This window comes from Mus musculus, chromosome 7 (genome assembly GCF_000001635.26).
Source record: "Mus musculus strain C57BL/6J chromosome 7, GRCm38.p6 C57BL/6J".
Classification (NCBI taxonomy): domain Eukaryota; kingdom Metazoa; phylum Chordata; class Mammalia; order Rodentia; family Muridae; genus Mus; species Mus musculus.
Window position 1 is genome coordinate 43,680,459 of NC_000073.6, and position 15,285 is coordinate 43,695,743.

A 15,285-nucleotide genomic window follows, 5' to 3' on the forward strand; every position below is an offset into this window, starting at 1 on the left:
CCCAGCACAAAGGTTTGCTTGTCAAAAATAGAGTAGAGGGAGCCATGAAGGAAAGGCCTCTGGGGAGGTGGCCTTTGAGCAGCGACCCACATAAAGCTAGGGGAACAAATCTCAAAAGTATGGGGGAGGGAGTTCCCCCTGGAGGAGGGAACCGCCAATTCAGCAACTAGGGTATAGGAATAACCTTGATCTCTTCCAGGCATCTGAAGCTGGACCAGGTGTGTGGAGTCAAGACTTGAATTTTATTCTAACAGTGAAGGCCAGTCTCTATTCCGGGTCTATCCAACAACTGCTGTGACAGAGAAGTAGCTATGGACAGGGATGGGGGAACAGAGGAGGGGCTGGGGGCGGTAAGGGTGTGACTGAAGACTCTCTAGGCAGATTGTACAACTCCAAGCTTTTCTCTTGTGGGACTGGACCCGTACCAAGAGGGTGTTCCATCCCGGCTAGTGCAGTGATAGGAGAGTAATGCTTGTTTAATACTTATGCTAGATGAACATGCAACCCAGTGAAGTAACTTGCCGAGACTCACATAACTGTGACTCAGGGAGGGAGCAGGGACTCTAGGTTCTTAAACTGGAATCCAGAGGACCTGCTTCCAAATGCATGCACAGCAGGGCACCTCTCATTTCTGGAATATCTCCAGGGACTCTGCCCTGCTACTGAGCCTCTTGTGTGAGAAAGGGGCTGTGTTCACATTTGAACACAAGGGGGCGCTGTGACCACATCTGCGCACCAAAACTGGGTATCCAGCCCAGGCCCAGACAGCACTGGATCTAGAGAAGCCTGAAACCTCTGAGTTTTCATAAAGATGATGTGTCCTTCCTTGCCTTGCACAGACTCTGAGCATGAGACCCGGTAACGCAGCTAAACTGCAGAAACTGCTCAGGACAGAGCCTAAAGGCTGGAGAGGAAGAAGAAAGGGGCTGGGAAGATGGAGGCCAGAGAAGGAGAGAGAGGAAAAGAAATAAAAAGAAGGAACACACAGCTGTAATGTACTGCAACAGTTCGATACTGACAGGTGTCGGTAAGGATGTGTCCTGTCCATTTAAGCGGAAAAGGGGTGGCCTAAAGGAGACAGCCCCATCCCAGCAGAGAACCGTGTAAATTGAGGTGGTACTTGGCTGACCGCTGGAAAGCATTCCTGGAAGAGGGAATGACTAGCCTAGAATCCGAGAGTGGAGGACAGGACAAGTGACAGAGGAGAGAGTGTGAGGGGCAGGTGTTGAGATGCAGAAGCAAGCCCTGAACTCTCCCGGGAGGGGAGGATAAGAATCACGGTTGCGGGCATTTCCTAACACCTCTCAGCCTAGGCTAGTGAGGAAAGACCTGACTCAGCGCTGGTCCCTGCCCTCAGTGGGCTCTCCCTCTGGTGAAGGAAGAGGGTGCAGGCACTGACAAGTCAGGACCAAAGGGTTACATGCCACTGTTGCCATTGTGAGACTTCAGAAGGGATCCTAGAGGTGGGGCGCCCAGCACGGTGTGGTGCGTCATAGAATGCGGAGGTGATGTTTGAACCAAGACCCAGGAGCTGAGTAAGACTGAGGCCAGGAAAGGCAAGAGAGAGGGGCGTGGTGTCTGGTAGGATGGCAGTGGGCCTCAGTCCCCGACAAGAGGCACCTGTCCCTGTGGGGAAGCATTGCTCTTGGTGCAGAAGTCAGAATGCTGCCTTAGCTGGGAACAGGGCCTGCCTGGAAAGACTCAAGGCAGACAAGGCTAGACTGGGCATGTAGCTCAGTGGGTAGATTGCTTGCTTAGCATGTACAAAGCTCTGGTCTCCATCCTCAGTGCTGCATAAATGGGGTGTGCTGGTACACGCAGCCCTAAATCCCAGCACAGGGGAGGTAGAAGCAGAAGGATCATGAATTTAAGGTACATGGTAAGGAGGAGACGCTGTCTCAAAACACCAAGAGCTCTGTGGGAGCGGCCATGGAGACTAAAACTAAGACCACACCAGTTGAGGATCTGAGCTAGAGAGAGTGGAAGACCTGGTAATGCTGAGAACAGGTGCAAGGGCTTAAACCTCTCACCAAGAATTGTGAATCCTACCGACACTGGGTGTGTTTTTAAAACTTTAAAGAACTCCTTCCTGTGTGAGTTCATAGACTATATAAAATAGGGGCTGGAGAGGTAGCTTATCCACTGAGAGCAAGTACTGCCTGTTGTGTTTTATAGACAAAAAACGCTAACACTGCCCTTGCAGGGGACCTGAGTTAGGCTGCTTGACAACATCCTGTAACTCCAGCTCCAAGAGATCTAATGCCCTCTTGTGGCCTCTGAAGGCACTCATAGTTCTCCCTCTCCCTCTCCCTCTCCCTCTCCCTCTCCCTCTCCCTCTCCCTCTCCCTCTCCCTCTCCCTCTCCCTCTCCCTCTCCCTCTCCCTCTCCCTCTCCCTCTCCCTCTCCCTCTCCCTGTCCTCCTCTCTCTGTCTCCCTCTCCTCCCTCTCCCTGTCTCCCTCTCTTTGTCCCTCTCACTCTCTCTGTCTCTGTCTGTCTGTCTGTCTGTCTGTCTCTCTCTCTCTCTCTCTCTCTCTCTCTCACACACACACACACACACAATTGAAAATGCTAAAATATGATATAAATACAGGGTGTCCCTCCTGATGAGCAGAGCAAACGCATTTCCCACTCAGGTGGGCTTTGCAGATACTGGAGGGTGTTGGAGAGGCCTGGGGCTTGCTGAGGCAGGAAGAAGAGCTGGGCGTCCCTAAGGAAGCCTGTGGCTCCCCCTCTCCACCCCACTGAAACACAGAGAACCCAGTATATCATCCCTTCGCATACACCAGACACCAGATCAGTACGGTAAATTCAGTGGTTGACCAGGTAGGAAAGGTCCCGGACCTCGCAAATCCTCTGGGAGACACAGTCCTTGTTCTTTCTATTGGAGGGGCAGAGGGCTAAGTAGCTGAACATCTTCCCTCGTCAGAGCTGACACTCAAGTTGTTAGAGACAGACTTGAATAAAATTTTATTCTGAATAAAAATAAATTAAAATACCCACGAAGGACATTGAACACCGATAAGTGCTTGCACGCAGTGTGAGAAGGGCAGAGACAAGAAGAGAATGCACGGTTCAGAGAAGGTGATTGGAGGGATGACATGGGCAGGGTGGTAGCAAAGGTGTCCCAGGCAGAGGGAACAGTAATGACCAAGCCCCTGAGATGCGAAGGTATCAATCATGCTGAGAACATCAAGGAAGCACAGGGGCCCAAGGCAGAGGACATGATGGAAAGACTAGGGTGGAGGGGGAGGAAGTCTAGACACTGTTGCCTGGGGTGTTTGGAACTTAGTATGCTTCCAGCAAGGTCTTAGATAGGTTTTAGCTTTGAACAAGGTGTGGTTTTGAGCTTTAGGGACCATAGCTGCTAAATGGAGAATGGGCTTGGCCTGGTGGAGGGGGAGGGGGAAGGGTTAAGTGGGGGTGGAAACAGAGAGACCAGGCTGTGTGCTACTTCACCTGTGTAGGTGAGGGGGCTGGGAGGCTGGGTGGATGTGGCAGAGAAGAGGTAAGTGGGGGAATTCTCTGCCAAAGTGAGAGGCAGAACTGTGGTTGGGAGGCGGGACTGTGGGCAGCAGTTGGAGACCACTCCCAGCTTTTGACCTAAGCAGCTGAGGAGAGGTTGGGTTCAAATGGACCACGGAGACAGTACAGACAGAGGAATCAGAGGGTGTCCACCACCATGAAGGATGCCTGGTGTTAGCAGGCATGAGCAGCTGTGGATGCTAACTTAGACATCTAGAGATGGTGCTGGAGAGATGGCCCAGTGATTAAGAGCATGCATTGCTCTTCCAGAGGACTGGAGTTCAGTTCCCAGCATCCACCTCAAGGAGCATACAATCACCTGTAACTACAGTTCCAGGACATGCAACACCTTTTTTTGGATTCTGTAGACACTTCCTTTGCCAGATGAAGTCTGAGTAACGAGAGAGCCACGTGAGCTCTAGAGCCAGAGAGGGCCACTGAGTCAGGAGGGCTGGGACTCAGATTTGTCTCCTCACCTGTAAAATGTGTGTCAGCACGTGTGCAGGGAATCGAGACCTAACACAGGGAAGAATCCCACTCCCACCTCCAAAAGAAATCGTACTTGTGGAGGCAGGAAGAGCAGAATTGCAAGCTTCATAGAGAGTTTAAGACCAACCTGGATACTTGAGACATTGTCACATACTTGTGACATTGTTCATTGTCATTTTGTGACAGTGAACCCCCAGAGAAGATGTGGGGGTCAAGATATGTTCTTTACAGACTGCCTAACCCAGCACCTGTCAACAAAAGGTCAAGAGCCTGGAAGTACTACCAACTTTACAGATCAATAATCTTCCAATGGCTGCAGAGTGCCTCCCACTACCCCCACTCCCTTTTCCATAGCCCAGCTGAGCCTCTTATCTCCTCCAGGAAGAACTGCCCCCTCTGAGGCACGCTTCTGGTGGAGGGTGCTGCAGACAGCACACCCATAGCTGTTGTTCTATTCCCCAGACACCTGGCCATCCCACGGCAGGTCTCACCACCAAGCCTTCCCGCCTTTGCTTCTCCTTCACCCGGACCTAATCCCTGACCATCCTCAACTCCACTGGCTCAGCATCAAGGCAGGTGCTTTCCTGGCTTCCTTGTTCTGGCCACTTGCCAAAACAGTGCCCTTCCCCCATCACCTGAGCATGTGTGCTCCTGAAGATGATCTGGGTGAGTTCTCTCAGTAAACTAAACAAAACAAAAACAAAAAAAACCCAACCGAGCCATTAGACAGGCACGTCCTCTGCTTCCTGCCACCTGACCCACGCCCCACAGAGAACCTCGCCCTTTCCCTCTTCCTTCCCTGGACAATGGAATAGGCGTCCTTCCTCTTATCTGGGGTTAATCTCACCACTTAGCCGGCTGTACCGTCCACTTGAATATTTCCCAACTACAGTTGGGAAGAGCCCTTCAGGTAGGTTCAGATCTCCATGTGGCTACATGGCTTTGTGCAACCCTGGGCAAGGGAGCTGACTTCATCTTGACTTCCTTGTCTAGTACAATGGAGGGTCAGAATGGCACCGGGATGTTTCAGTTCTCACGCACGTAGGGGAAAGATCCATCCAGTTAACTTGCTCAACATGCGTGAAATCCTATTGGTCACATAAGCGGATGTACTGACGCAGTTGGCAGTTTCCCCGAGGTGACAGAAGAAAGAGTCAGGACAGTTGTGGGTTTTGTATGCTGCTTCCTTCTCTTCTCAGCTAGGTAAGTGCGCAGCTTCCTCTCAGCCAGCCTCAGTTCCCAATCTGTAATCCCGACACGAGCTAGTGTCCACACACTTCCCATGACATCCCTTGGGTTTCCATTCTCCTCTAAGCATGGTGGTCTCCCTGTGGTCTCACATCTGCCAGACCCTTCTACCCCATTTTAAACAAAAAGATTTGTTTTTGTTATTTTTAATTATGCGGAAGCATGTATGTCTTTTTGTGTATGTGCACATGAGTAAAGCGTCCCAAGAGGCCAAAGTGGGGCACTGGATCCCTTGGAGCTGGACTTACAGGCAGTTCTGAGCAGCCGAAAGTGGCTGGGAACCAAACTCCAGCTGTCTGCAAGAGCAATGCTCATCTTAACTCGGAGCTGTCTCTCCAGCCCCTGCTTCTTTTCATATAGTCTCTAAAATTATATGGCATATAGTTTTAATTACATATTGCATTTATTTACTCTGTTTTCCCTTCCAGAATACAAGGCAGAATATTTCTTTTTTCTTATTTGGTAGTTTTATTTATTATGGTGCCCCTGTTTCCTGGGAGCTTAGTAAATATTAGTTATAAGTATGGAGGCAGGAGAAAGAAAGGTAGGTTGGAGAATAGAAAGAGTCCCTTTGTTTTCCAAAGAAAGAAGCTAGCTTGCATACAGAACAGAGCTAGAGAGCTGAGGATGTGGCTCAGTGGATGGAGTGCCTCTCTAGCATGTGTTTACCTAGCATGCTTAAATCTCCAGGCTCCGTCCCCAGAACCAGATGCACTAGGCACGGTGGTACACACCGGTCATCCCAGTACTCAGAGGGTAGTGTGGCAGGAACATCAGAATGTTCAAGGTCATCCTCTGCTACTTAGCAAATCTGAGGCAAACCTAGGCTACACGAGACCCTGTCTGCCACAGACCCTCTAGGTCCCTGGTCTGTGAAGAACGGGATTTCTTAGGCAGATGGGCAAAGAAGTCAGATGAAAAATGACAGACAGATACACAAGTGGTGTTGGATCTGAATGTAATGTTCTGGTTGAGCTTCAGACTTATATTACAACGAATTATCAGAGGATATAAATCACAAAAAGACAAGATACACTTAAATTCACCAGTTACAGCAGAAAGGAATTTACAGGGACTAATTAAATGTTTACATTAGGGATAACAAGCCCTGCCTAGGATCAGCCTAATGCCAGGCAAGAATTTCACACTTTAAGGTTAAAAGCATCAGGGGGTTGTTAGCTCTTGACAGGCCTTAAGAGTAATGCGCTATCACAGAGCTCTAAATTCTTAGGTCTAGTAAAATTTATCTTGTCTGGAGAGTTTCCCCTTATCAGGGTAGTATATCAACTTATACTTGACATGGAATGAAGCCTGTAGTAAAAGATTTCTATCTCAGTGAGACTTTTAGTCTCTATCTGTAAACAGCTGAGTAAAATGGCAAGTGCTTAATTGTTTACTGAATGGGTTAAGCTCCTTGCTGCTATCTGGAATCTAAGAACACTGGGAAAAGGCTTTAGCTATGTTAGAATACAATCTTAAAAGGCATTTACTATAAGGTAATACTATATAGAGTGCACGTGGATCCATACACTAGACTAAAGTGGATTTGGAAAATTAATTTTATGGGTTAGGGAAATAGCCAAAGATCCGGGAGTAAGTTTCCTTGAAACTTTTTCCTCATGAGAAAGCTTTCAGACTTTCATCTGTCAAGCTGACTCCACCGGAGTCCCTGGCACCTGTCAAGATAAAAATAAAAAGAACGTATCTAGGAAAGCTGGACATGGTAGAAGATGCTTGTAACTCTAGCACTTTCGAGGCTGCAGGAGGAAAAGAGTTCAAGACACACCTGATCTATGTAGAAACCCATCTTTAAAAACCAGGGGTGGGGCTGGCAAGGCGGCTCAATGGATGAAGGGACTTGCTACCAAACCTGAGTTCCATCTCTAGGTCCCACATGGTAGAAAGAACGAACTAACTTCTATAAGTTGTCTTATGAGTTGTACACATACACGTGCGCGCATGCACACACACACAGAGTGAGACAGACAGACAGACGTAATTTTAAGGTGGAGAGCAATTGAGAAAGACACCTAACATCAACCTCTGACTGACACATATGTGCACACACATGAAGACCGACACGTGCATATATCACATACAGGAAGGGAGGGAGGAAGGGAAGGGGAGGGGGGGAAAGGGAAGGAAAGAGAAGCCTGTGGGTGAGTTGGGTGGTACCCATGGAACGCAGCAGTGTGGATACACTTAGTCCCACTGGCCTGCCCTGAAAGCAGTTAAGAGGAAAAAGGCACAGGACAACACTGCTGTCTTTTTCTTCCAGGATACCCAGTTGTTCCTTCTTCTTCCCCATCACAGCTTCCTTAGCTCTCTCCCCACACAACACAGCCCCAGAACCCCTTATCATTGCTGTCTTCTGTCCTCCAAGGCCACTATCCTATTTAGGAGCATCCAGGGTTGGAGCTGGAGAGATGGCTCAGCAGTTAAGAACACTTACTGTTCTTACAGAGGACACAGGTTCAGTTCCCAGCATCCACAGTGTCCCACAACTGTCTGTAATTCCAGTCCTTGGAATCCAAAGCCCTTTTCTGGCCTCTGTGGTGACAGGAACACATGTGGTACTTGCATGTAAGATGCTCAGGTGTCAGAGGACATGGTTCTGTGTAGGTGGCTGGCTACTTAAGCATGAGAATCTGAGTTCAGACTCCCACTATCCACATACAAAAAGCATGTTTGACCACATGTAAGTATGTAATCTTAGCAATTTGGTGGTGGAGACAGGAAGACCACAGGCACTTGATAGCTGCTAACCTATGCTCAGCAAGAGACCCTGCCTCAAAGGAATAGAAAGAGAGGAATAGATCCAGATGGCAGGCATCCTCCTTTGGCCTCCCCCCTCCACACACACAGGTGTGTGCACCCAGATGTGTGCACACTCTGCATCTGCACCACACATACATACAACAGATTACTGAAATAAATAGTGTGTGTCAGCTCCTGGGACACTTCCATCTCTTCATCTTCCTCCTGGCGTCCTCATGCTCCTTTCTAGCACCCAGGTCATGTCTTGCACTCTAAGGCTGTGGGCTTCCTTGGGTCTCCATGATGCACTGTCTCCTCTATGGATGGGTTGGCAGGTCATGGCAACATCTCTCCTCCATAGCTTCATCCCCCAACTGTTTGCCAAGAGCCCTGTGGGCACCATGGCCCCTTGATTGTCCCCTCTTCTTCTGTTCCTCATTTTCTTCCTGGTCTCCCTTCTCTTCTTCTAGCCAGAAACTATATTACCCAAAATGCCATCAACTCATGGCAATCCTCCTGCCTCAGTCTCTGAAGTGCTGAGAGTACAGGTGTGAGACACAATAACTACCATTCAAGGTATTCTTCTGAAGAAAAGGAATTTTATTGTTTTAAAGTTTTAATGGAGATAATTACATACTCAGTCTTAGTTTCACAGGCACAAAGGAGAAACCCACATTCCTTTCCCTGAAGAGTACCCCAATGGTGACATCTGGTGGACCAGAGTCCCAGTTCCAGGCCTAGAGATGAATATGCTGTGTGAAACCCAACATGAAAGGTCACAGTGGGGCTGCTCCCCTGTGCCTCTGACTCTGAATCATCAGAGAGTCTTTCTCGAAGCATATTATGTCTCCACACTCATCTCACTCCTGGGCCTTCAGATCAATTAGTAGATGAAGCTCCCAGTGAGCAGAAACAGTTCAATGAAAGTCAGGCATGTAGATCTCCACAGGTGTGGAGATGGGCCCTGGAGAAGTGCCATCCTTGAGGGACAGCCATAAAGGAGCTTCTCTGGGAGGAAAGTCACTGAGAAGTGAGGTGGGGTGAGTGAGGGGAGAGGCTACAGGCTGAGTCACTGCGTGGTCCACAAATGGGGCTGCCAAGACCCAAGTATCAAATTATAATCATTAGATACTTTAAAAGGCTGGGGGCGGGACCAAGAGGGGGCAGATTGCAGTGGGACCCCCCCCCCCCAGCTCCAGAGCTCACTACAGGCTCATGTAAACTCACTTTCCATCTCTCCTACTCTCTCAGGGTCTAGGTCCCTCTCTTTCTGGGTCTTTGCTTCTCTCTCTCCCTCTCCCTCTCTTCCCCTCTGCCCCTCCCAGTATCATCCTTAGGGCCCCCACCCAGATTCTACCCATCTACTGCATGCTCTTTGACCAGGCTGGGTACCTCTCTCAATCTCCCTGCCCAGGATCAGCTCCTCCCCTCCTCCCCTCCTCCCCTCCTCCCCTCCTCTCCTCCCCACTCCATTCTTTCCAGATTATAGCATCTTTCACCAGGCAGGTTCCCATTAAAAATTGTGTCTGCTTCTCTGGTCAGAGATGGGAGGGAAGGGAGCAAAAAAAAATCTTGGAATGGAAACTAGCCAATAAAAACAAGAGGCAGAAGGGCGGTCGGGGGTGGGGTGGGGCCACTGCCCAGACCAGGGATAAAAGGCTTTGCTGGTGTGTCTTCCAAGACACCACCCCTCCCTCTTTCAAGCTTGCAAGGAGCCAAAGTGACTGGATCCTGGTAGGCATCTTTTCTTCACAGTCTGGGGGAGCCTGTGACCCCCACCCTCTCCAACTCTGCCATCTACACCTCTGTTCTGATTCCATGTCACTGGGGGTCTAGGCCTCAGTGTGAGTGGTACTCACTGCCCCTGAGTCTTTTTTCTGCCTTGGATTCCCCCCCTTCCACTTGCTCTCTGCATTTGTTAGACTTGGACCTCCAGTTCCAGAATGTTCCTTCTACTGATCATACTCCAAGCCTTGGCTGTAGGTAAGAGCACTGTGGTCCCCTGGAAACTCTGAGATGAGCTAGGGATGTGTTCTGGGGTATCAGTATGCTTTGGGGGACAGTCTGCTAAGAAGAGTTCCAGAGGGTCTGGGAGATGGCTCAGTTTTGTAAGCACAAGGACCCGAGTTTGATCCCTCCGGAGCTCACCCCTTTAAGACAAAATGGAAGCAGTGGGGTACAGTAATTATCACTGGGAGGGCAGAGACAGGAACATCTGTCAGCCACTGGTCAGCCAGCCTAGCCTAGTCAGCAAGTTCTAGACCACTGAGAGACACTGCCTCAAAACAAACGAAGATGGATAGTGCCTGATAAATGACACTTGAGGTTAATCTTTGGCTTCATCTACTAGTTGATCTGAAGGCTCAGGAGAAAGATGAGTGTGAAAACATGCTTTGAGAAAGAATCTTTGATGATTCAGGGTCAGAGGCACAGAGGAGCAGCCCCACTGTGACCATTCATGTTGGGTTTCACACAGCATATTCATCTCTAGGCCTGGTACTGGGACTCAGGTAGACCAGATGTCACAGGGGTGCATACACAGAGCAGGGAGTAGTTGGACACACACAGAGCAGGGAGTGATTGGATCCACACACAAAGGAGGGGTAGCTTGGGGTTTGATGCTGAGGACTTAACTCGGAGTTCATGTCCACATTCTAAGTCTGGAGATACCAAGAAATAGGATTCCAGAGAGAGGCAACTACAGAAGATAGAGAAAATAAGGAATCAGAGAAGACTTTGCCGTCTCTGAAGAGGCTCATGGGGCTGTCTTTCTTGTGTCAGGGAAGATGAAAGTGGAGTGTGAAGGTGTGGAAGGAGTCTGGGGAAAGAGGCTCTGGGGACAGACCGGGTAGGAGGATTTGGAAAGGCACAGGAACTCCTTAGATATGTGTTGAAGAAGGACTAAAGTGGTATATGGCATTCTGAGGGGAGCACTAGAGGGCCAGGGAGCTGGCTCAGCAGTTAAAGCACCTGCCATGCAACCGTAAGGACTAGAATTTGGATGCCCAGAGCCTACACGGCAGCTGTTTGTGATGGGCATCCTTTAATTTCAACTTTGGAGGGCCCAACAGGGGATCCCCCAAGGAAATGTAAAGGAAATCCCAAAGGAAATCTCCACATGAAAATGGGAAAACAAAAATATTCATGGGAACCAGGAGTGCTGGTGTGTGCTGAGATTGCCAGCACTTGGGAGTCTGAGGCAGGAAGAACACTGGGAGTCCAGGGCCAGCCAGGAACATAGTGAGACTTTGTCTCAACCTAAAGGAAATAAAGTGCTCACGGGAGGTTTCTCATAGTAGAAACCATGAATGTCAATTGAGGGAGGGGTCAGAAAAGTCCCTGTCTTGTTGGGGGCGATGTTGAATGTGTATCACACTTGGTGGAGCAGAAAGAAGCAGAGGGTTTAGGTGTTGGGCCTTATGGAAAGATCTCTGTCTGCTGGGCATTGGCTCATCTCCTTTCTCCCCCACCCCAACCCATCTCCCTGTAGCCATAGCCCAGAGCCAAGGAGATCATAAAATTATTGGTGGCTACAGATGTGTCCGGAACTCCCAGCCATGGCAGGTCGCTCTGCAAGCAGGGCCTGGGCATCGCTTCCTGTGTGGAGGAGTCCTGTTGTCAGATCAATGGGTCATCACTGCTGCTCATTGTGCCCGCCCGTGAGTACTCTTTTTTGTTAAGTCAATGACTTCCAAATCCCAGGGTCCCAGAGTTTAGTTATAAACCCAGATCCATGCATAGAACAGTGCAGAGGCTGGGTCCTGATTTGGAGACTAGAAGAGAATCTAGGCTGAGAGGCATAATTCAGAGTGTATGTAGAACCCTTGCCATCAAGCTAGAGTGGTGCTTAGATAACAAAAGCCAGTCAGGTGGTCTAAGTCACAAGCTTGTATTATTCATCCAGTTTCCAAGTGTCACATCAGGACCAGCAATGGCCCATCCCAGACTAGTACATAGTCTACATTTAGAAACCCAGAACATACCCGGAACCCAGAATCCAGTTCGGAGCACATGACCCAGACACAAGTCTGGAAGTTATTTTGCATCTAGAACACACAACTGTGAGACTAGACAGGGCCAAGGGACATGACTCAGTGAGTAAAGTGTTTACCACACAAACCTGTCAACCTGAATTGAAATCCTCAGACCTCACCTAAAAGCTGGATATGGTAGTGTACATGTCTGTAACCACAACATCCCTATAGAGAGGTTGGGGATGGAATCAAAAGAATTTCTTCAAGCCTGTGGACTAGCTATCCTGGAAGATGAAGAACTGAATAACAAGAGATACTTTCTCTCAAACAAGGTGGTTGGCTTCAGGTTTACACATGTGTGACACTGCATGCACACCTCACACAGAGAAGACTAGTCTGGACCTAGAACTTGTTCAAAATCCATGTTTGAATTCCGAGTCTAGTTACCAGATCCTTTTTGAGCATCCTAGAACCCTGACTCCATCCCAAGTTTGAATCCCCAAATACTGACCATAATTTGTGCTTTAGAACTCAGCTCCTTCCAGATTTGCAACAAGAATTTAGAGCTCAGACTTCAGCCTTGAAGTAAAGTCAAGCCTATAGCTCACACCATGACCGTGACCTAGTTGACTGCCAAAACCAAAAAATTTAACTTAGAACCCAGAGACTCGAGAGCAGAACAGAGTCTAGCAGAACTCAGAGCCAAGGATGAAAACAAGACTGTATTTCCTTGTATATAGGTCATGTATAGCTTAGTTTAGAACCTAAAGCTTCATGGTTGAGGACACAGAGCATAGTCTAGAATCATCACCTGTTGTGCAATTTGAGACAGCTTTGTCTAGAGTATAAGCTCAGATGAATATTTAGAAACCTGAGCCTAACCACAGCCCAGAACCTAAAACCATTGCCTAGAACTCAGCTCATAAACAAAGGTTAGCCTAGAACCCAGAGTCTTATCTAGGACTTGAGCTCTCATCAGTGTTCAAAATCCAGAATCAATCTGCTAATGACATCTAGAACTCAAATTCAATCTGCATTACAGATATAAAGGCAGAGCCCATAGCTTATTTTGAAACATTAAGCTCACATTTGAATCCAGAAATTATGCCATAATCTAGACAAAATCTAGAACCCCAACCCTTGCCTAGAAAATGTCTAGAACAGAGATAATAATAGCGTTTTCCCTAGAATATCAACTCTGATTTATAGTCTCCAGAAACACTGAGAAACCTTCAAGGATTCAGAAACTGAGTCAAGAACTTGAAATGGCCTTTGAGTATATTCCTCTAAAGGAAGGGATAGCAAATGAGGTTGGGTAAAGAGAGAATGCCCAGGCCATGAAGAAAGAAAGTATACAAGAGGCCACAAAATGCTCAGCTCACAATTAGAGGTTCACAGGTTAGACTCTGAGGGAAACTCATCACCATGGAAGAAAATGGGGCTGGAACATGGCCTGGGGTTGGTCAGACTTTAAGCAGCATTCACTCTTTGAATTTATGGGACAGGATTCTTCATGTAGCCCTGGGCAAGCACAACATAAGAAGGTGGGAAGCGACTCAGCAGGTGGTGCGTGTGGCCCGCCAGGTGCCACATCCCCAGTATCAACCCCAGGCCCACGATAATGACCTCATGCTGCTGAAGCTGCAGAAAAAGGTGCGGCTGGGACGAGCAGTGAAGACCATCTCTGTGGCCAGCTCCTGTGCCAGCCCAGGGACTCCCTGCCGAGTGTCGGGCTGGGGAACCATAGCCAGTCCCATTGGTAAGGAGCCCTGGGCCTGAAAGTACAAAGCTGGACCTCTGGGTCTGAGGGAGGAGGCTGATGTTGGACTCCTGGGTCCATAGTACTCTATTTGTGACTCTTCTGTGCTCCCCCATCCCCATCAGCCAGGTACCCCACTGCTCTGCAGTGTGTGAATGTCAACATCATGTCGGAGCAGGCATGCCATCGAGCCTACCCTGGAATCATAACATCTGGCATGGTCTGTGCTGGGGTCCCCGAAGGCGGGAAGGACTCCTGTCAGGTGAGGCTCAGATTCCATTCTGGGACAATATGGAGTTAGGTCTTGGATACCACTCTGTCTCAATAACAGAAACTCAGAGGATGTGGTTGGGAGAACTCAGGGCACAGAGATACAGGGATAACTCAGATCCTTTGGACTTAACTCTATTATTCTTCAGTTTCCTATTCTGTTTAATAAAAATAAACTCCTTAGATAGAGACAGGGTATGTGAAGAGACACAGATACGGCTGAGAGAGAGGGGCCATATCAGATTCACAGAGGGAGACAGGGTGGGAATGTTGCCAAGGGGAACTCTGCCACTGCTTGAGTCTGGAGTCAGAGGTGAGGAGGGCTCTTGTCTCAGATGCTTACCTCTGTGGCTGATTCTATTCCCACTCTTCCTCCTTCTCCTTACAGGGTGATTCTGGGGGACCCCTGGTGTGTGGGGGACAGCTCCAGGGCCTTGTGTCCTGGGGAATGGAACGTTGTGCTATGCCTGGCTACCCAGGAGTCTACGCCAACCTGTGCAATTACCACAGCTGGATCCAGAGGACAATGCAAAGCAACTGATCACCCATCACCATCTGATCATCCCCAGCTGTCTCTGTGCTTTCATGGTCTCCTCCATTAGACATTTGAGTCCTCCCCAAGACACTTGAGTCCTCCTTAGCTCTTCTTCTTCTTCTTCTTCTTCTTCTTCTTCTTCTTCTTCTTCTTCTTCTTCTTCTTCTTCTTCTTCTTCTTCTTCTTCTTCTTCTTCTTCTTCTTCTTCTCACTTGAGACTCCAGACCCTAGCCTCTTACTTCAGGCCCAGGCCCCTGAGGTCCCTGGCTCCTTCCCTCAGACCAGCTTCCTCCCTCAGACCCAATAGCTTTGCCTTTATTCCAGGCTCCACCTTCCGTCCCCGTCCCCGGGTCTTGGCTCTGGAATCTCTCTCACAGCTTGTTGTCACAGTTTGAGACTCACTGAGCCCAGAGGCTGGAGTGCAAATGCTCTGCATCAATATCTTCATCCAAAGACGTCTGCTTCCAAAACTCTTACTGTCTCTAGAATCCAAATAAATAAAAATGAAAATGGAGTCATCCCACGTTTCCCACGCTTTCTTCATTAGTCTATTCCCATGAATGCCATGTGCTGTGAAAAGTGGCTGACTCAGAGACTAGACTCATCCCTCAAATCTGCCCATCAAAATCCATCCATCTGTGGTTGTGTTCCCCACCTCTGAGCTGCCTCAACCTTGCTAACTATGCACACAGAGACTCTTCTGCTAGTCAGAGTAGGGGAAGGCAGCAGA

General features: G+C 48.8%; 1 protein-coding gene across 3 annotated transcripts; it reads left to right on the top strand.

Moving 5' to 3' along the window:
• The first annotated feature begins 421 nt into the window (after positions 1 to 421).
• On the top strand, positions 422 to 15,078 carry Klk14 (kallikrein related-peptidase 14). 3 transcript variants are annotated; one of them, XM_006540955.3, is made up of 7 exons: positions 4,860 to 4,922; positions 5,006 to 5,215; positions 9,940 to 10,000; positions 11,508 to 11,676; positions 13,497 to 13,750; positions 13,876 to 14,012; positions 14,409 to 15,078. In XM_006540955.3, the coding sequence occupies exons 3-7, from the start codon at positions 9,961 to 9,963 to the stop codon at positions 14,559 to 14,561; spliced, it is 753 nt and encodes a 250-aa protein (XP_006541018.1). In that variant the 5' UTR covers positions 4,860 to 4,922; positions 5,006 to 5,215; positions 9,940 to 9,960; the 3' UTR covers positions 14,562 to 15,078. The 3 variants fall into 3 exon arrangements, with proteins under 3 accessions (XP_006541019.1, XP_006541018.1, NP_777355.1); XM_006540956.3 differs by lacking the exons at positions 4,860 to 4,922; positions 5,006 to 5,215; positions 9,940 to 10,000 and adding an exon at positions 422 to 1,027 and having other exon boundaries at positions 14,409 to 15,049; NM_174866.3 differs by lacking the exons at positions 4,860 to 4,922; positions 5,006 to 5,215 and having other exon boundaries at positions 9,960 to 10,000.
• The last annotated feature ends 207 nt before the right edge of the window (positions 15,079 to 15,285 follow it).

Coding starts and splice junctions, on each gene's coding strand:
- Klk14 (XM_006540955.3), top strand. CDS start 9,961: ATGTTCCTTCTACTGATCATACTCCAAGCCTTGGCTGTAG. Junction 13,751..13,875: donor AACCATAGCCAGTCCCATTG/GTAAGGAGCCCT, acceptor CATCCCCATCAG/CCAGGTACCCCACTGCTCTG. Junction 14,013..14,408: donor GCGGGAAGGACTCCTGTCAG/GTGAGGCTCAGA, acceptor TTCTCCTTACAG/GGTGATTCTGGGGGACCCCT.